Consider the following 20858-nt stretch of genomic DNA (forward strand, 5'->3'; position numbering starts at 1 on the left):
ATTCCGTGCACCATGCGTCAATTCGCTGCAGATCCTCCTGCATTTCAGTACAATTTTCCATTGTTGCAACCTCTCGATACACCACAGCATCATCTGCAAAAAGCCTCAGTGAACTTCCGATGTCATCCACCAGGTCATTTATGTATATTGTGAACAGCAACGGTCCTATGACACTCCCCTGCGGCACACCTGAAATCACTCTTACTTCGGAAGACTTCTCTCCATTGAGAATGACGTGCTGCGTTCTGTTATCTAGGAACTCCTCAATCCAATCACACAATTGATCTGATAGTCCGTATGCTCTTACTTTGTTCATTAAACGACTGTGGGGAACTGTGTCAAACGCCTTGCGGAAGTCAAGAAACACGGCATCCACCTGTGAACCCGTGTCTAAGGCCCTCTGAGTCTCGTGGACGAATAGCGCGAGCTGGGTTTCACACGATCGTCTTTTTCGAAACCCATGCTGATTCCTACAGAGTAGATTTCTAGTCTCCAGAAAAGACATTATACTCGAACATAATACGTGTTCCAAAATTCTACAACTGATCGACGTTAGAGATATAGGTCTATAGTTCTGCACATCTGTTCGACGTCCCTTCTTGAGAACGGGGATGACCTGTGCCCTTTTCCAATCCTTTGGAGCGCTTCGCTCTTCTAGAGACCTACGGTACACCGCTGCAAGAAGGGGGGCAAGTTCCTTCGCGTACTCTGTGTAAAATCGAACTGGTATCCCATCAGGACCAGCGGCCTTTCCTCTTTTGAGCGATTTTAATTGTTTCTCTATCCCTCTGTCGTCTACTTCGATATCTACCATTTTGTCAACTGTGCGACAATCTAGAGAAGGAAGCACAGTGCAGTCTTCCTCTGTGAAACAGCTTTGGAAGAAGACATTTAGTAATTCGGCCTTTAGTCTGTCATCCTCTGTTTCAGTACCATTTTGGTCACAGAGTGTCTGGACATTTTGTTTTGATCCACCTACCGCTTTGACATAGGACCAAAATTTCTTAGGATTTTCTGCCAAGTCAGTACATAGAACTTTACTTTCGAATTCATTGAAAGCCTCTCGCATAGCCCTCCTCACACTACATTTCGCTTCGCGTAATTTTTGTTTGTCTGCAAGGCTTTGGCTATGTTTATGTTTGCTGTGAAGATCCCTTTGCTTCCGCAGCAGTTTTCTAACTCGGTTGTTGTACCACGGTGGCTCTTTTCCATCTCTTACGATCTTGCTTGGCACATACTCATCTAACGCATATTGTACCATGGTTTTGAACTTTGTCCACTGATCCTCAACACTATCTGCACTTGAGACAAAACTTTTGTGTTGAGCCGTCAGGTACTCTGTAATCTGCTTTTTGTCACTTTTGCTAAACAGAAAAATCTTCCTACCTTTTTTAATATTTCTATTTACGGCTGAAATCATCGACGCAGTAACCGCTTTATGATCGCTGATTCCCTGTTCTGCATTAACTGTGCTATTTGTTTGCCATGAGCAGTGCTTCTTTTCTGCCCCCTATCCCCATCCCTTTGAGAGGTATGTGGTTCTTACCCTCACAGTGATTCTTTCCATACAGTTAGTGATATGTGTACAGGTTTGATTGAAATCAGTGTAGTGGTTTAGGAGAAGACATGGAACACACATACATACACGTTTATAATATTTATGCATATACAAGTGTCTCGTGTTTTTTGCCTTTAACTCTGTTTTGTTTTCTATTTCTTAGAGAATGTTTTAATAAGTGTAAAATATTTCAGCCCTTTCTTTTGACTACTTTAAAAAAAGAAAAGTCACAACTTTTTTTTGAGGAATTTTCATTGGACTGCTCAGGGTACAGCTCTCTCTTATACTGCGCAATTATGTAATTCCTTGTTAAGTAAGTTATGGAACACAGTACAGATAATGCATGATTACTGCAGAAGGCATGAGTCTCTGGTACTGATCATTTCAGTCTCACTGTCCATTTACATGCCACTATTGCTGTCTTCGGTACAGAATATTAGTTTCATCTTCACTGCTGTAATTTGAACTTCTGGTTTTTGTTGGCCATTTTAGTTTTTTCCTCTGATTTCTGAGATATGGAAGCTCTTTGTGTATGTTGAAAATTGTGTGTGTCTAGTAAAACTTAACTGACTCTTGGTCAGTTCTTAATTTGAATTGCTTTTACAATCAAGCATTTTCTCCTCATTATTTCTTGTAATGCATGTTCCAACAAATATGTTAACCTTTGTTGTTTTCTCCAATAAATCGTCAGCATAACTGGTCCAAGAATGAGAACCTATGACTTTTTTGTATGTTTGTAGTATTTTCTCCAAAAGTATTATTTACAGCAAGATCAGTCATATTTCGATTTTCAGTGTATGGTATGAAGGGAATAGAATTTCTTTTATTGTTAATCTGCAACACTGATGCTGTTTTCTGTTTACATTAATTCCCACAGTGTCAACTTTCTCTCCTTTACTTGACCAAAAATTATGAGAAACATCATTGAAAAATGACTTAAACCATTATGAGAACATGGCACAAAGATACCCCTGCAGGTCTCAGTTGCAGCACCTCTTGCTAATGTGCAAAAACTAGCAGCAAAGAGGAACTTACATTGCATCACCACACTGTTGAACATTGTAGCTGAAGTTGTGACATAACAGGAGATGGTAGGGTTGGGTTGAGCAGTGAGTGATTATAAATTAAACCTTTTATTAATATCAAGGAAGAAGCTTTACATTATGGCCAATATATTTAAAGAAGTTTATAAGAGCTATGTGTTAAACTGCGACAAGTGCCTGAATAATAGCAAAAGGCGAAATTCAAGAACTGTTACAATTAATTAAAATCTGAAACCAGGAAATGGACCCCAAGATAATAACAATAATATCAAAAACAAATAACATAATAAAATTACACTGGGGCAACCCACAGAATAAGAAAATTGAAAACTAATATCAAATTAAAAAAAGGGTTATTTCCAAGAAATGTGCATATCAAATTCATAGCCTTACTATGAGCAATATGTATCGAGCACTCGACTCTTGAGATGTTGAAAAGAGAGACAATAAAAGACAAAAGTATTGAAAACAGGAAGTCATTAAAAAGAGAGAGAATAGCAGCTCTTCTTTCACTCGTGGGAATTGATTAAAGAAATGAATAATATCACTTACATTACTCATCAGGTGTATTATCGTCATGCAAGGTATTGTTTCTCCTGTTGGCACCATTCCTTCTACCCAGCATACATATGTGATCCATCTTTCCAGAAAATTGGGAGAGTCTCACAGGAGAGAGAGATACCAGATAGTCGTAAGATGGGAAAATATAAAAACTGAAATATTTACTCTCACTCATGCGACATTCTGCTACTCTCGTGAGACATTTCACTGTCACAGCAAAAATCAATATCTACATTCCTTGCTTAGAGAGTTGAGCGTTTGATGTATTTCGCTCATTGTTACGCCATGATTTCAATGTGCACTATTTCTTGGAAGTTACCTAAAAATGAATTGACTATACATGACCAGAAGACCAAATACACAATGAGTGTGCTCTGAATATTTGTGCCCACCATCTCTGCCAAATAACACAGTGACAGCAAATCAGAAATACAACAAAGCATAAGGAATTTAGTTGCAATTCAAAATTACAAGATAGAAAACATTTCCAAATAATTTTCCAAATAGTTTTAGGGCTTGTACTCAAAACCAGTGTTACAGGTTAACAAGAACATGCAAGGTTCATAACTCACTCATTGCAAAGGGAACCACAGCTGTAATTGAAGTCATCAAAACTCTCCAAGAGTTTCTTTTACTTAGATATGCTTACATCACCTGGCAGAAGGTACAGTAACACAATTCGTTGGTTCATTGAGACCCACTGCATCACAAGCATGACACCAGCCATGTAAGGGAGAGAGTTAGCAACAGGTTGCACCAGAAATGAGGGAAATGCTGTAGGACAACACACTCGCATACCTCAAGACACTGCCCCAGTTTGCACCTTCTGGGAACAGACTGCTCTATAGCAAACAGTACTGGGCATGCCGTACTTCCATTCTTCTTATTGGCTGCCAACTAGATCATGGCTACCCAGCTGTCCAATCAAAACCCTCCTATTCAGCTGCTTGCTGGTATTCCAGGGTTCCTTCTCATGTTATTCACTCAGTCCTACTCCCAGCTCCACCCAGTTTTTCCCCAGGGGGCTCACGGTTCTTTTGTGAGTATGTGCATGGTGAGCACGGGGCCCCGAGCTATTGCAGCCTTCCTTCTTTCCGGGGCTGCATTTCCTTGCCCTTCCCCTCCTTTCATCTTCTTGCTCCTTCCCCTTCGCCCTCTCCTCTCCCTCTCTTGGTGTCCTTGCTTATGTTGGCCCTGCTATCCTCCTGGTTATGTTGGTTTTGCAATTTACTTTTGTTGCATAAACACCTCATCCTTTTAGCATTCCCTGGTCCCCCTCTGGGGTTTGACCTCCATTACTAAATTTTTATTCCGTACTGTGAGCCATTTAGGGAAGAGCACATTACCTAGTGTCTCCGACGTGTGCCCTCCTAGTTCATTCCACCTTTCCTTTCACGTCGTTGTCTGATGCTAGGGTGCATAGCCAACATGGTAGCCAGCCCGTGTGGTGGGGTCGCTATGTTCCCTTTTGGTTGAGCCCCCTGAACACACAGGGATGTCACTTCTGATGCCTGAGCTGTGACCACCTCATGTAAGCCTAGGAGTGATTGCTTGTCATCCTGGAGCATCGGAACTCCCGGCAATGGCTGCCTTGCCAGATGGCTCTTGCTGTGGCTGGGTGTGGCCTGTGAGGGCTCTCTCCTGATCAGAGTGGGTGGTATCAGGGCGGACGGTATGCAAATGAAACACATATGGGTCCAGAACTCTGGCCGTTCTTCTGCGGCTGTCTCTTTTCGTGGAACTGATTCAAGGTGTGATTTTTTGACAGGGACCTCGTCCTTCAAACTAATGAGGAACTTCGGAACAATCTCAGACAGTGGGGTGTTCAGAAGGGTCCGAAGGACAATCACATTGATACTGGTGCCTGTATCCTGGCCTTTGAAGGGGATACCCTCCCTGTGACATGAAACCACGCATTCCACCACCTGTGAGATGTTTTAAGTGCTTGCGTTTTGGACACTTCTTCCCACTGTTCGCAGGCCCCTCTGTGTGGTGACTGTGGACGTCCACTCCATGAGGGGAGTTCCTGTGTTCCCCCTCCTGTGTGTGTTAATTGTCATGGCAATCATTCTCCACTTTCACCAGATTTCCCAGTATATAAAAAGGAAAAGAAGATACAGGAGTATAAGTCCAATGATCATTTAACCTACACTGAGGCACATAAGAAGTATGCATGTCTTCACCCTGTGTCCATAACGTCTAATTCTGCTTTAGTTACATTTTCACCCCTTCCTTACCCCAGTCCCGGACCACTCTCTTCCCCCTCCCCTCAGCGTCTGCCGGTGAAGGGCGTCTCTCCCGATATCCCTTCCCGGCACCTTCTAGGCCAAAGGTCTGCTGCAACGCGACGACCGCGAGAACCAAAGTGTGTTGGCCCCCAGGTCGCCCGATCTCTTTCTGTTCCTGATCTTGCTGTAGCTGGCTCCTTTATGCCACACAGCCCTTCTCGATTTCAAACAGAAAAGAAGAAGAAACATTAAGTCCCAGGACAAGGAGCCTCTGGTGTCACCAGAGGTCCCATCCCCGACTTCACAACCAGATTCTGACCTTTTGTTCATGGATGTCGCCCCCTCCTTGTCGGTGATGGATGGTGACCTGGTGGCATGACTGGCGATAGCCTGTTCAACCCCCATTTGAATCATCATTCTGTGGTTATCCAATGCTATTTTAATGGTTATTATTGTCTCGTTCTGGAGTTTAAATCCCTTAGTTCGTCTTACTCTGCAGCTAGTGTGGTTCTACAGGAATCTCATTTTACTGATGATCACTCACCGACCCTCTGTGGGTTCCGTGTTTACTGTCGAAATCGGGTCGGTCACCTGCGGGCCTCTTTTGGCGTTTGTACGTTGGTCCGTACAGACGTTGCTAGAATGTGGATTCCTCTTCAAACTAATTTGGAAGCGGTTGCTGTTAGGGTCCACCTAGACTCTGGGGTTACGGTTTGCAGTCTTTATCTCCCTCCTGCCAGGACTCTTACCCCTGCTGCCCTAACTGCCCTCCTTCAACAACTTCCTCCTCCCTTCCTCCTTCTCCGAGATTTTAATAATCATCATCCCTTGTGGGGGAGTGCATTTCCATCTAGACAAGGTCTTCTCGTAGACCAGTTTATTGCAGACAACTTGTGCCTTCTTAATGATGGCTCCCCTACTCATTTCAGTGCCAGTCATGGTACCTTTTGTGCAATTGATCTCTCCCTCCCTCCTCTCTTCATTACACTGGTCACCACATGACAACCTTTGTGATAGTGACCATTTCCCGTTGATTCTTTCGCTCCCTTCGCACTCCCCGATGGACAGGTTACCTTGTTGGTCTTTCCAGTGTGCCGATTGGCCTCTATACACTGCACAGGTCTTGTTTTCTCCATCCTTGTAAGGTTGTATTGATGACATCCTACGTGACATGTCTGACGCGATTGTTCACACTGCTACCCTTGCTGTACCACGGGCATCTGGACCATTTCGCCACTGGCAAGTCCCGTGGTGGAGTATGGCCATTGCTATCCATGATCGCCGTCGAGCTTTGCAATACCTTAAGAGGCACCCATCCATTGCCAACCTTATTACATTTAAATGTCTTCATGCTGAAGCCTGTTATTTAATCAAACAGAGCAAAGGGATAAGTTGGGAACGCTTTGTTTCTTCCCTCAGTTATACTGTTACTATGTCATGGGTATGAGCTACACTTTGCTCTCACCTTTTACCCCTTGTCAGTCAGAATCTTACAACAAACCTTTCACTGAATGGGAATTTCTTTCCGCACTTTCCTCTTCTCATAATATGGCCACTGGCCTAGACTCCATTCATAACCAACTGCTTCAATATCTCACTGCTCCACAACGGCAACATCTTCTCCAGGTGTTTAAAAATATTTGGCTCCAGGTGACTTCCCTTCTCAGTGGAGGGATAGCATCATGGTTCCTGTACTTAAGCCTGGTAAGAATCCCCTATTTGTTGAAAGCTATCGGCCAATTAATCTGACAAATGTTGTTTGCAAGTTACTTGCATGGATGGTAGCCCGTCGGTTCAATTGGGTCCTCAAATCTTGGGATCTATTTTCCCCTTACCAGTGTGGCTTCCGAGAGGGAGAGTCTCCTATAGATCATTTACTTCACTTGGAATCCGCAGTACAGCAGGCTTTTTCCCAGCACTGCCATTTTGTTGCAGTATCCCCCCCTGTGGGTTCGGGGGTAAGAATAGGCCCACGGTATTCCTGCCTGTCGTAAGAGGCGACTAAAAAGAGTCTCAAACGTTTTGGCCTTGTGAGATGGTCCCCTAATGGGTTTGACCTCCATCCGTCTAAATTTTCCGAAGAGCGAGCCGATTGGGGAAGGGCGCCTTACAAGGAGCGATGTGTCCATCATGCATTACCATCTCTAGCGAGGTTTGTCGTCATCGCTTAGCAGTCCCGCTCACCTACCATCTCTTGAGCGTGGATTTGTTCTTGGGTGCAGTTTATTGCAGTCTGCTATGCTGTGTCGCTTTATGCGCCAATGACGATATTGGACTACATCACCTGAAATCCAGCACGGTAGCCAGTCCGTTGTGGTGGGGCCGCCATGTACCCTGTTGGTTGTAGCCCCCTGACTACACAGGGATCGCTCTGCTGATGCCAGCGCCATTAACTCCCCACGTATGCCAAGGAGTAGATGCCTATCTCCTTGGGGCATTGGGACTCCCGGCAATGGCCATCCTGCCAGGTGGTCGTTGCTGAGGCTGGGTGGCGCCCGTGGGGAGGGCCCTTGGTCGGAGTAGGTGGCATCAGGGCGGATGACCCGCAATGAAGCGTGGTACATCATCTCTTGCTGGCGGCCAGCCGCCAGCAGTCTCTAAGCGTTCCAGGGCTCAATACAACGCAACTACATATGACCCCAAATCGTTCCCCTCCCTGGCTACACCATGGGAGGAACGAAAGACTAAGGATGCCAACGAACCATACTCGCCCCGCTACCTGGTGTGTACGAGAGCTGATGGTGAATCCTTTACATCCATGAAGCGTCAGTTCTTCGTCGAGCACTTAGAGGACAAGTTCGGGGAGGTGGAGGGCTTGTCCAAAATGCGCTCGGGCTTGGTTTTGATCAAATCGGCGTCCTCCGCCCAGTCCCGCCGGTTACTCGATTGTAACAAGCTGGGGGATGTTCCGGTTACAATCACGCCCCATAAGAGTCTTAATATGGTCCAGGGCATAATATTCCATCGGGACCTTCTATTGCAGTCCGATGACGAGCTTCGTGCCAATTTAGAGCGGCGAGGTGTTCACTTCGTCCGGCGCGTACATCGTGGTCCAAGGGATAAGCAGGTTGCCACCGGTGCCTTCATCTTGGCCTTCGAGGGTGATACTTTACCTGAGAAGGTCAAGGTGATGGTCTATCGTTGTGACGTCAAGCCATATATCCCTCCCCCGATGCGGTGCTTTAAGTGCTGGAAGTTCGGGCATATGTCTTCCCGCTGTACTTCCAGCCTCACATGTCGAGATTGTGGACGCCCATCACATCCCAATACTCCATGTGCTCCGCCTCCTATCTGTGTAAACTGCGGAGAGCACCACTCGCCTTGCTCGCCGGACTGCAGGATCTTCCAGAAAGAGCGCAAAATCATGGAGTATAAGACCCTGGACCGCCTGACATACACTGAGGCCAGGCAGAAGTTTGAACGCCTCCATCCTGTTCGAATGACTGCCTCTTACGCCGCGGCTACTACTGTTATGGCCCCATTAGCTCTCCCTCAGACTGCCACCTCTCAGAGCCGGAATGCTACACCTGCCCCCTTGATGGTGGGGGGCACTTCACTCCCTGCTGCTCCTGCACTACCTGCCTCAAGAGCAGCAACCCCCCAACCATCGGGGACATCAGTCCCCACTTCTAAGCTGGGGAAGCCTCAAACTTCCCTGGCTCGAATAGCACGGAAAGGGTCCGTTGGGTCCCTTCCTTCCCAGGTTTCCGCCTCTGGGAAGGGTGACGTCAGTCAGTGGAAGAAAAGCAGACCAGCGGCTGGTCGCAGGGCTTCCCGCTCCTCCTCCGTCCCGGAGACTGACTCGCTGGAGCCCTCCCAGCCAAGGAAACCCAAGGACCAGAGAGACAAGACGAAGAAGAAGACCTCTAAGGCCAAGGACCACGCGGTGGCATCCACCACACTGCTCCCCACAGGCTCTGTGTCCGAGGATAAGGTGGAGATCCGGGCGTCCGCTGAGGACCTGGATCTCGCCGGACCCTCAGACACCATGGAAGCAGATTGTACTGGTCCTCCATCGGTGGCAGCAGGTGACCCAGTGGCGTGATCTGCCTCCTCGGCCCCTTCACGCCTTTTTCGGACATGGACACAGCGATACTCCAGTGGAACTGCAGCGCTTTTTTCCACCACCTTGCTGAGCTTCGCCAACTCATCAGCAGTCACCCTTTCCTCTGCATTGCCCTACAGGAAACTTGGTTTCCGGCAATGCGGACCCCTGCCCTACGTGGGTATCGGGGTTATTACAAGAACCGGGCAGCTTATGAGAGGGTATCTGGTGGAGTCTGCGTCTACGTCCTCAACTCTTACAGCGAATGTGTACCTCTTCACACACCTTTAGAGGCTGTCGCTGTAAGGATGTGGACGCCTCAGCCTATTACTGTCTGCAGTTTGTATCTTCCGCCAGATGGTGATGTCTCGCGTCATGTGTTGGCTGCATTGATAGCACAACTGCCTCCTCCTTTTGTGTTACTGGGCGACTTTAATGCCCATAACCCCCTGTGGGGTAGCGCCGCAATTACTGGCCGGGGTAGAGATGTCGAGACTCTTCTCTCGCAGCTTGACCTCTGCCTCTTAAACACGGGAGAGCCGACACATTTCAGCGTAGTCCATGGCACATTTTCGGCCATCGACCTTTCTATCTGCAGCCCCGGACTTTCACCATCCATCCACTGGAGTGTCCATGACGACTTATGTGGTAGTGACCATTTCCCCATCTTTCTGTCACTACCACAGCGTCACTCTTCTGAACGCCCCTCCAGATGGGCTCTGAATAGGGCTGATTGGGGCTTGTTCTCCTCTCTCGCCACTATCGCACCTCCTTCCCCTGACACCATTGATGCGGTGGTTCAGTCGGTCACCACCGGCATCGTTTCTGCGGCGGCATCTGCGATTCCCTGTTCATCCGGGTCCCCTCGGCGGAGGACTGTGCCTTGGTGGGCGCCCGAGATCGCAGAGGCGATTAGAGATCGCCGGCGGGCTCTTCAACGCCATAAGCGGCACCCGTCCTTGGAGAACCTCATCGTTTTTAAACAGCTCCGTGCCCATACCCGACGCCTTATTCGCCAACGGAAGCAGGAGTGCTGGGAACGGTATGTTTCCACCATTGGCGTCCGTACCTCTGCATCGCAGGTTTGGGCTAAGATTAGGCGACTCCATGGCTATCGGCCGCATGTCTCTGTCCCTGGGCTTTCGCTGAATGGAGTGGTGTGTACTGACTCCGACACGATTGCGGACCGGTTAGCAGCGCATTTTGCTCAGTGTTCCGCATCTACGAATTACCCACTGGCCTTCCGCTCCCGGAAAGAGCGGTTGGAAAGTTGGAGGCTTTCCTTTCACACGCGCCACGCGGAGTCGTACAATGCTCCTTTCAGCGACTGGGAATTCCAGAGTGCACTATCTGCTTGCCCTGATACGGCTCCTGGGCCAGACCGCATCCACAGCCAGATGCTGAAACACCTCTCTGTGAATTGCCGGCGACGCCTCCTAGATGTTTTCAACCGCATCTGGGTTGAGGGTGTGTTCCCGTCTCAATGGCGAGAAAGCATCGTCCTCCCCGTGTTGAAACCTGGCAAGAACCCGCTGGAGGTGGACAGCTACCGCCCCATAAGCCTCACCAACGTTCTTTGCAAGTTGCTAGAACGTATGGTGAGCCGGAGGTTGAGTTGGCTCCTCGAGTCTCGAGGCCTTCTGGCTCCGTCTCAGGGTGGGTTCCGTAAAGGCCGCTCTGCCGTCGATAATCTGGTCTCCCTAGAGTCTGCCGTCCGTACAGCCTTTGCACGCCGCCAACATCTGGTTGCCATCTTCTTCGACATGCGGAAGGTGTATGATACGACTTGGCGATATGACATCCTGGCCACAATTCATGGGTGGGGTCTTAGGGGCCCGCTCCCGATTTTTATTCAGAATTTTCTGTCGTCTCGTTCCTTCCACGTGCAAGTTGCTGCGTCCCATAGTTCCTCTCGGGTCCAGGAGAACGGGGTCCCACAGGGGTCTGTCCTCAGTGTCTCCCTGTTTTTAATTGCGATCAATGGGCTCGCTGAGGCGGTGGGATCGTCCGTCGCAGCTTCGTTGTATGCAAACGACTTCTGCCTCTACTACAGCTCCGCTGGCATTGCAGTTGCTGAGCGCCAGCTGCAGGGCGCTATCCGCAAGGCGCAGTCGTGGGCTGTAGCGCACGGCTTCCAGTTTTCGGCCGCTAAGACCTGCGTTATGCATTTCTGCCGGCGTCGCACGGTTCACCCTGAGCCACGCCTTTACCTTGACGGTGAGCCTCTTGCTGTGGTAGAGACGCATCGGTTCTTGGGACTGGTATTTGATGCCCGGTTGACTTGGATGCCTCATATTAGGCAGCTTAAACAAACATGCTGGCGGCATTTAAACGCTCTCCGTTGCCTTAGCCACACCGGATGGGGTGCTGATCGGTCCACCCTTCTCCGGCTGTATCAAGCGCTGATCCAGTCCCGCCTTGATTACGGGTGTGTGGCTTATGGTTCGGCATCGCCATCAGCGTTGCAATTGCTGGATCCCATCCATCACTGCGGGATCCGACTCGCCACAGGAGCATTTCGGACAAGCCCTGTTGACAGCTTACTTGTGGAGGCTGGTGTTCCTCCATTGCGGATCCGGTGCGACCGACTTCTGGCCGCTTATGCTGCCCACCTTTGTAGCTTGCCAGGGCATCCCAACTACCATCTCCTGTTCCCGCACTCGATCGTCCATCTTCCAGACAGGCGGCCCCGGTCAGGGTGTACGGTCGCGGTTCGCATCCGGGCTCTACTGTGTGGGATTGAGTTTTTTCCTCTCCCGCCTGTTTTCCGGGCCAATCTCCGTCTGCCCCCTTGGTGTGTGCGCCGACCATGCATTCGGCTGGATTTGGCACAGGGTCCGAAAGACTCGGTCCCTCCTCCGGCGCTCCGCCGCCGCTTTGTTTCTCTCCTTGCTGAGTTTCCTGGATCTGCTGTAGCCTATACCGACGGTTCGATGGTCTCTGGTCGCACTGGTTACGCTCTTACTCTAGAGGATCATTGTGAGCAACGGTCGCTGGCACCCGGGAACAGTGTATACACTGCCGAGTTGGTTGCCATCTATCGCGCCCTAGAGTATATCCGCTCCCGCTCAGGTGAGTCCTTTGTCATCTTAGTGAGTCCCTGAGTGGTTTACGAGCTCTTGACCAGTGCTTTCCTCGTTCCCGTCTGGTGATGGCCATCCACGAGTCGCTCCATGCTCTTGCCCGTTGCGGCCGCTCCGTGGTCTTTGTTTGGACCCCAGGTCATGTCGGCATCCCGGGCAATGAGCGGGTTGACACGCTGGCTAAACAGGCAGTGAGTTCACCGGCTCTGGAACTCGGCCTTATGGAGTGTGATCTCCTGTCGCTTTTGCGCCAGAAAGTGCTTGGTGCCTGGGGTGACGAGTGGCGCACCCTGCCCACGCCCAACAAACTTCGGGCGGTGAAGGAGACGACCGGTGTGTGGCGCTCCTCCATGCGGGCCTCTCGGAAGGACTCTGTCGTCCTCTGCCGGCTGCGCGTTGGCCACACGTGGCTGACGCACGGCCATTTGTTGTGCCGGGAGGACCCACCGCTATGTCGCTGCGGGGCAGCTCTGACGGTGGTCCACATTTTGGTGGACTGCCCGCTTTTAACAGGACTCAGGCAGACGTTTGCGCTGCCTGATACCCTCCCTGCCCTTTTATGTGATGACGTTGCTATGGCGGACCTCGTGTTGAGTTTTATTCGGGCAGGGGGTTTTTATCGTATGATTTGAGTGTTTGTCCTTTTATTTCCTGTATTGACTTGGGCCTTTGGCCTGTGGTTTTAAACTGTGGGTTTTAATGTCATTTGGTGGTTGGCTTTTCCTTATTTTCATGGTCGGCCAACCACCTTCACATTCGGTGTGATTTTAGTTCCGTTTGTCTGGTCTTTGTCTGTCTTTCTTGTATTGTGTTGTCCCTTGTCTCAGTTCTCCGTTTTTAATGACTGACAGTTTTTATTTCGTGTGATTTTATCGTGGAACAAGGGACCGATGACCTTAGCAGTCTGGTCCCTTCAATCCCACACCCAACCAACCGTTGCAGTATTTTTCAACCCTTGCAAGGCCTATGACACGGCTTGGTGCCATCGCATCTTACACTTCATCAGTGGGGTCTTTGGGGCCCAATCCCGATTCTTATATGCCAGTTCCTGTTTCACCGGTCGTTCAGGGTTCGGGTTGGTACTGTTTTTAGTTCTCCATGATTCCAGGAGACTGGCATCCCACAGGGTTCTGTATTGATTGTACTTCTTTTCCTAATTGCAATCGATGGACTTGTGGTCTCTGTCGGTCCTTTGGTCGCCCCTGCTCTGTATGTGGATGATTTCTGCATTTGGGTTAGTTCGTCTTTGATGGCCTCTGCAGAGCGGCAACTCCAGGGAGCTATATGGCGTGCCTCTGTATTGACCCCCTCACATGGGTTTCAATTCTCTCCTTTAAAATCGCGGTTGGGTGGTCGACTTTTGTCGCCGTACTATGATCCACCCCGATCCGGAGCTCTATCTCGATGCACAACGATTGCCTGCGGTCCCACAGTTTAGTTTCTTGGGTCTTCTTTTCGACAACAAGCTCACTTGGCTGCCTCATATCAGACTTCTGCAGGTAGGATGTTTCTGTAAACTCAATGTTCTTCGCTTCCTTGCCCACACCTCTTGGGGTGTGGACCACTCCATCCTTCTCCGCCTTGTTCGTGGTTTAGTTCTGTCTCGCTTGGACCATGGTTGTGAAGTTTATGGTTAGGCTGCTCCTTCCACACTGCACGTGCTGGATGCATGATCCGTGGTATCTGTTTGGCCACTGGTGCCTTCCCTACTAGTCCTGTTGATAGTCTCCTGGTTGAAACTGGGATCCCCCTCTCTCCCCCCCCCCCCCCCTTTCTGTTCGGCGGTCCTAGCTTCTGGTGTCTTATGCAATCGCTGTCCGTTCCTCTCCCACTCATCCTTCCTATTCTATCCTGTTCCCAGACCATGGACGTCGCCCACCTGATTCCCGCTCTTGGGCGGGTTTACCGGGTGGGCTCTGCCTTGCGTCTCTTCGCCGTGATTTTCAGTTTCCTTCTTTGTCCTGTCTTCCAACCTCCCTCTGCCCCCCCCCCCCCCTCTCCCCCCCTCGGCGCCGAATTCAGATGAATCTCTGCTGAGGTCCGAAAGATTCCATCCCCCCAATGATGTTCTGTTCCTTTTTCCGTCGAATTTTATGGGAGTTTCATGATGCTGTTGTTTTTTACACCGATGGCTCTAAATCTGCTGATCGTGTGGGATATGCCTTCACGTCCTCTGTTGGCACGGAAAATCATCTGCTGCCACCTACCTGTGGGGTGTTTACTGCGGAATTGAAGGCAATTTCCCAGTCCCTTACCTTTATTAAACAGTCCCAACACAACCACGTTTTGTTATGAACGGACTCATTGAGTGGCCTTCTGGCTATTGACTGGTGTTTTTCGCGCCATCCCTTGGTCTCGGCCCTCCATGACCATCTCGCTGATCTTCACCGTGCTGCTTGTTCTGTTGACTTCGTTTGGGTCCCTGGCCATATGGGTATCCCAGGTAATGAGCTTGCTGGTCATTTGGCTGGGGGAGCAGTCACTTACCCCCATTCTCTGTAACCCCTCCTGCAGCGGATTTATGGCTCCACATCAAATCCCACTTCGCACAATCATGGGCCAACTCTTGAGAGGCTACCTCCCTGTCTAATAAACTTCGTGTGATTAAGGTGAGACCAGACCCGTGGCATTCTTCCTTTCACCTCTCCCGAAAGGACTCGTCCACACTGTGTCCTCTCCACATCAACCATACCAGGCTGACCCATGGTTTTCTTTTGCGTAAAAAGCCACCCCCACTTTGTGGTTGTGGAGTCTACCAGTCAGTAGCCCACATTTTGGTGGAATGCCCCCTTCTTTGGGCTCTGCGTACTAAGTACAGACTTCCCTGCACTTTACCTTTAACGTTGGCTGATGATTCCCGGATGGTCGAACTGGTTCTCTGTTTCCTCCAGGAAAATGGTTTTTATTCTCAATTTTAAAGTTTTTAATCTCACTCTGGTGGTGGGGCAGGGTTGTGTGTGTTGGGGTATCTCCCACTGTGAGCTGTGTTTGGAGATTCCCGACTCCCCTCCCTGGCCAAGATCCTCTTTTCTTCCCCATTTACTCTGTTTTTATTGCTTTTTAGAATTGGTTAGTCTCCTTTTCCCATATGCACTTCTACGTTGTAGCGGTTGAAGACTTTTAAGTCTCAGTTGGTCTTGCCTCTACTGCTTCAGAAGTGGGATATTTCCTGCCTCTAACATAGCCTTGGGTTCGCTCTCTTGCTCTCTTACCTCATTTTGTTTTTACCATTGACAACACGACTGCACTTTTACATTTTTTTAGTCTTTCCCCTTTTATCATTCTGACTTTTCTGAGATGTCAAATTATCTGAATGGACCACATTTGAAACAAGGGGCTGATGACCTTGGTGTTTGGTCCCTTCACCTCCAATCAACCAACCATCTAACCAATTTGTCCAGCTGGTCTCGGACATCGACTCATCCCAGCACTGGTGTCGCATTGCTCTGGCTGACAGTTCCCTCACGGAGCCGCACTGATGCAGTTGCGTGGTGTCTTACGATAATGGCTCAAAACTGTATTCTGACTTGGTTTAGCTGACGTCCTCCCTTCTGTGAGATGCAATAATGATTTTTAGACATACGAACTTGCCTGCAAAATGGGCAGACAATACCGGATGATTTGGTGGGAACATCTGAAGGCAGATGAAAATGATTTATGCGTGTGCTGATGGTACAAATTTTCAGTCAACTTTGAGGGTGTTTAACACTTCTTGTTGGGAGAATGCAAACTGCTGGGAGACATTTGTTTAGATGGAGGTGCAATTGGCACAAAGCCACCCATGTGACACAAAGTCTCCTCCATTTATAGTAACTGGAAAGGACATTCCTGATTATACCAGGGGTAGGCAGAGAAACCAAGTGACCACCTGTCTTTGAAATGCCGCTGGTGACCTGTCAGGAAGGATTATTGACAAGCATGAGATGTGATGCGTTTTCGGGCCATCTGACAAAATTATAGTTCCCAGAATGAGTTTCAAAATTTCCTTGGCAACATAAAAGACCATTTTTACCTCTTAAAATTAGGAGCTTAACAGATTGTTATCCAAGATTAAGGAAAGGCAAACCTACGTTTCTAGCATTTGTAGACTTAGAGAAAGCTTTTGACAATGTTGATTGGAATACTCTCCTTCAAATTCTGAAGGTGGCAGGGGTAAAATACAGGGAGCGAAAGGCTATTTACAATTTGTACAGAAACCAGATGGCAGTTACAAGAGTCAAAGGGCATGAAAGGGAAGCAGTGGTTGGGAAGGGAGTGAGACAGGGTTGTAGTCTCTCCCCAATGTTATTCAATCTGTATATTGAGCAAGCAGTAAAGGAAACAAAAGAAAAATTTGGAGTAGGTATTAAAATCCATGGAGAAGAAATATGAGGTTCGCCGATGACATCGTAATTCTGTCAGAGACAGCAAAGGACTTGGAAGAGCAGTTGAACGAAATGGATAGTGTCTTGAAAGGAGGATATAAAATGAACATCAACAAAAGCAAAACGAGGATAATGGAATGTAGTCAAATTAAGTCGGGTGATGTTGAGAGTATTAGATTAGGAAATGAGACACTTAAAGTAGTAGAGGAGTTTTGCTATTTGGGGAGCAAAATAACTGATGATGGTCGAAGTAGAGAGGATATAAAATGTACGCTGGCAATGGCAAGGAAAGCGTTTCTGAAGAAGAGAAATTTGTTAACATCGAGTATAGATTTAAGTGTCAGGAAGTCATTATGAAAGTATTTGTCTGGAGTGTAGCCATGTATGGAGTGAAACATGCACGATAACTAGTTTGGAGAAGAAGAGAATAGAAGCTTTCGAAATGTGGTGCTACAGAAGAATGTTGAAGATTAAATGGGTAGATCACATAACTAATGAGGAAGTATTGAATAGGATTGGGGAGAAGAGAAGTTTGTGGCACAACTTGACCAGAAGAAGGGATCGGTTGGTAGGACATGTTTTGAGGCATCAAGGGATCACCAATTTAGTATTGGAGGGCAGTGTGGAGGGTAAAAATCATAGAGGGAGACCAAGAGATGAATACAGTAAGCAGATTCAGAAGGACGTTGGTTGCAGTAGGTACTGGGAGATGAAGAAGCTTGCACAGGATAGAGTAGCATGGAGAGCTGCATCAAACCAGTCTCAGGACTGAAAACCACAACAACAACAACATCCAATGCAGTCGGTCACACACAGGCCAAACATTTAGACTCACAGAAGAGTGCTGCTCTGAACACTAGAGGTACACACATTTTGAATAACCATGTTGGTCAATGTTTGCAGAGCACTGCTTGGCATCAATACACTCCATGGATTTCAAGCACATGAATAGGCTGATGTATACATTTATCTTCTGAAATTTCACTCCGAAAGAATCCCTTGAAATATGGAGAGCTTGCCCTTACCTTTACCTATTAAAAATAGTTGAAACAGAGACCAAAATCAGAGACTGAAAAAGCAAAGGTCAAACAACAAGATGGATAAAGGAAAGGTGAGGTCGTTGGAAACTAGTTTTGTCTTCAGTTTTTTTTTTTTTTTTTGCTTATATTATTTCCCATTTGTAGGAATTCATAATTCTGAAAGAGTATTTTATGAGAACAGATGTAAACAGCCAATGTCAAACTGCTCAGATTTTTGTTTTTGTTTAATAACACATTTTGCACCAGATATATTCCTTGTCGAACACATGGGTAGTTGCTGCTTGGAATAGAGTACTTTTTGGTTTAATATAACATGCAGCATAAAAATGACTATTTAATGGGGTTCATTGATTCAGAAGTAGAATTTACTTGAGAAAACTGTAAACTTAGGAGGAGACCGAATGACTGGCCACTACCTACTTTCAGGTACCTACTCTCTATTACTGCTATTAAGTATATATATAAAAAAAACTGCCATTATATCTTATGTAACTGTTAGTTCTTTCATCAGGAAGATTGGGAAGGAGGGCAGGTCACTGAGATCCCAGATTGAGAAGAACTTGCCCATAATGTAACAGGTTCATCTTGTTTATGTCATAGATCATCTTGTTACTGTTAAACACTGTAAATAATGGGAAAAAATTACTTATGGTTAATATGAGTGTGCTGCACATTTGGTACTCTGCAGTATGCAGAATTTTAAATCATCATCATTTACTTTGGGCCTTTGTTCCACTTCAATGCGGGGTCGGCTTAGTTACTATGGATTTGGTGATGTTGATGTCAGAGGGTGGCCAGATGCCCTTCCTGTCACCACCCGTATCCCCAAGATGGAATTATTGTACCCCAGCTGTCTGTGTCTAGTGTAAGCAATGAAATAGTTGTGAACATTTTTCAAATGTCTGTGAGTCGCGTAACTGAGGTGGGATGTGTAGAACAGCCCGTTATTCACCTAGTGGGATGTGTAAAACAGCCGAAAAACCACATCCAGGCTGGCCGGCACACCGGCCCTAGTCGCTAATCCACTGGGCGGATTCGATCTGGGGCCGGCGCGCCTACCCGAGTCGAGGAAGCAGTGCATTAGCACTCTCGGCTAACCTGGTGGGTTAAGCAGAATTTTAAATACTTCATGTTAATAATAATTGGTTGACATGAACTGTGTGTTGATAGTAATTTTTCAACCTGAATAGTTTTAGGCACTCGTCCGTTGTCAACAGTACCTTATGTGTAGTGCTTTTTAGCGTGTGCCAGGGATGATTTTATGTAATAATACAATTATATGATTTATATATGTAATCAGCATAGTGGTAGAAGTGAAGCTGTGAGGACTGGTTGTGAATCATGGTTGAGTAGCTCAGTTGGTAATAGCACTTGCCTGTGAAAGATGAAGGTCCTGAGTTTGAGTCTTGGTCCGACACACAGTTTTAATCTGCCAGGAAGTTTCAGCAAACACCTGAAACTAGTCCGGCAAGATAAATTGCCATCAATAAGCAGCTTGTGCCAAACAGTTAATTAGTAATGTGACATATTTACAATATTGTTAATATGTTTGTGCATTTTGTATGATAACTTAAAATGATTTTACAGTGTTGTGCAGATTGAAGTTTATTTATCAGTAATACGTTGAAATTTGGCAATGGCAGTCTGGACAGTGGAGATCTGTGTTTATAAGATTTTTATGGAAAAATCATCACTTGCATTTATGGCTATATTTGGGACAGAATTGTTGCATGCACAGTTTCACATATTTATATCGCCACATAATTTTCATTTATTAAAAACTAGAAATACATCATAATAACCACATTGTTCTGCAGCATATCTGGCTGTATTGTTAATTTAAGTAGAAATACGTTATCAATTCATAACATTCTATGTTAATTATTTTCAGAGTGATGGTCTTTCTGCTGTTGAAGGTTGGTTGTCATTCCTTAAGGAGTTTGAGCCTGAAGTTCAAATATTGCTATGTGATCGATGTGAGGAGGAACCCCCTGAAGGACTGGCCAGAGTCACAGGTACGGCGTGTTTTCCAGAGAAAACTGTGTATTGATGTGTGTAGTTGTTCTAGAGCTTGCTGTATCTAAAGACACTTAAACTGGAAAATAAGCTTGAAAAGCTATGTAATTGTGAAGAGAAAAGCAGTGGATAAGTCCCTTAAATAAGTATTGAAGTATGCTCTCCTGCTATACCCAGTGTGAATGCTATCTCAACTGGGAAATAATTTTTGGTATACTCACAAAAAGTTACGACCTTAAGTACTTAACAATTTTATGTGCTGGCAGTGGTGTCACTATAACAGAACAGATAGAAATTTTGAGTTAAGGCTTACCATTTCAGCTTTAAATTTATTTCTCTATAAATTCTGCAGTGTCGGTCATTTTATCAGTCAGTATCAGCAAAATTATGAAGAGTTTCCACTTTCCCTGAAGCCCTTCATGATTATCACAAAAGATATTAAACATAGGTAGTTATTTGTACAAAGGGTATGTCACATAGCATTAAGACTAGTATGTGGGTCCGTAAAACTTACAATGTTGATGCTACTAAAAATATTTCTTCCTTCTGGTTGTTTCACTAGATACCATGAGCATAAGAACACTGAGGAACATACAGGGACATTAGTTGGTGCAAGTAATTGAAATTAAGGTATCCTTTTTCACGGTTCCGCACCTCAGTCGGTATAAACAGAACCCTTATAGGATCACTTTGTCTGCCTGCCTGCCTGCCTGCCTGTCCATCGGACTTTTCAGAACCCCTTTAATGAAGAACCAGTAGATATATCAAGTTGAAATTTATGTCACATATTAAGTGCTATGATCCCTTGGCGATGTAAAAAATTAAATGTTTTAAATCAATGCAATTGAAAGATATGGCCTCGAAAGACGTGGCCATTTATGTCGTATTTTGATATTCACAAATGTACCCATCAAAACCTA

At 46.8% G+C, this 20858-nt stretch overlaps 1 protein-coding gene across 2 annotated transcripts in view; it reads left to right on the top strand.

Annotated features, from left to right (window-relative positions):
• Positions 1 to 20858, top strand: part of LOC126272565 (alpha- and gamma-adaptin-binding protein p34-like) — a 75830-nt gene that overhangs the window by 11517 nt on the left and 43455 nt on the right. For both annotated transcript variants that reach the window (XR_007549241.1, XM_049975487.1), the window contains exon 3: positions 19814 to 19937. Coding sequence is in view for 1 of the 2 variants with exons in the window: in XM_049975487.1 (XP_049831444.1) it covers positions 19814 to 19937 (124 nt within the window). In the remaining variant the exon portion in view is untranslated. The remainder of the gene's footprint in view (positions 1 to 19813; positions 19938 to 20858) is intronic.

Source organism: Schistocerca gregaria, chromosome 5, assembly GCF_023897955.1.
Source record: "Schistocerca gregaria isolate iqSchGreg1 chromosome 5, iqSchGreg1.2, whole genome shotgun sequence".
Taxonomy (NCBI): Eukaryota; Metazoa; Arthropoda; class Insecta; order Orthoptera; family Acrididae; genus Schistocerca; species Schistocerca gregaria.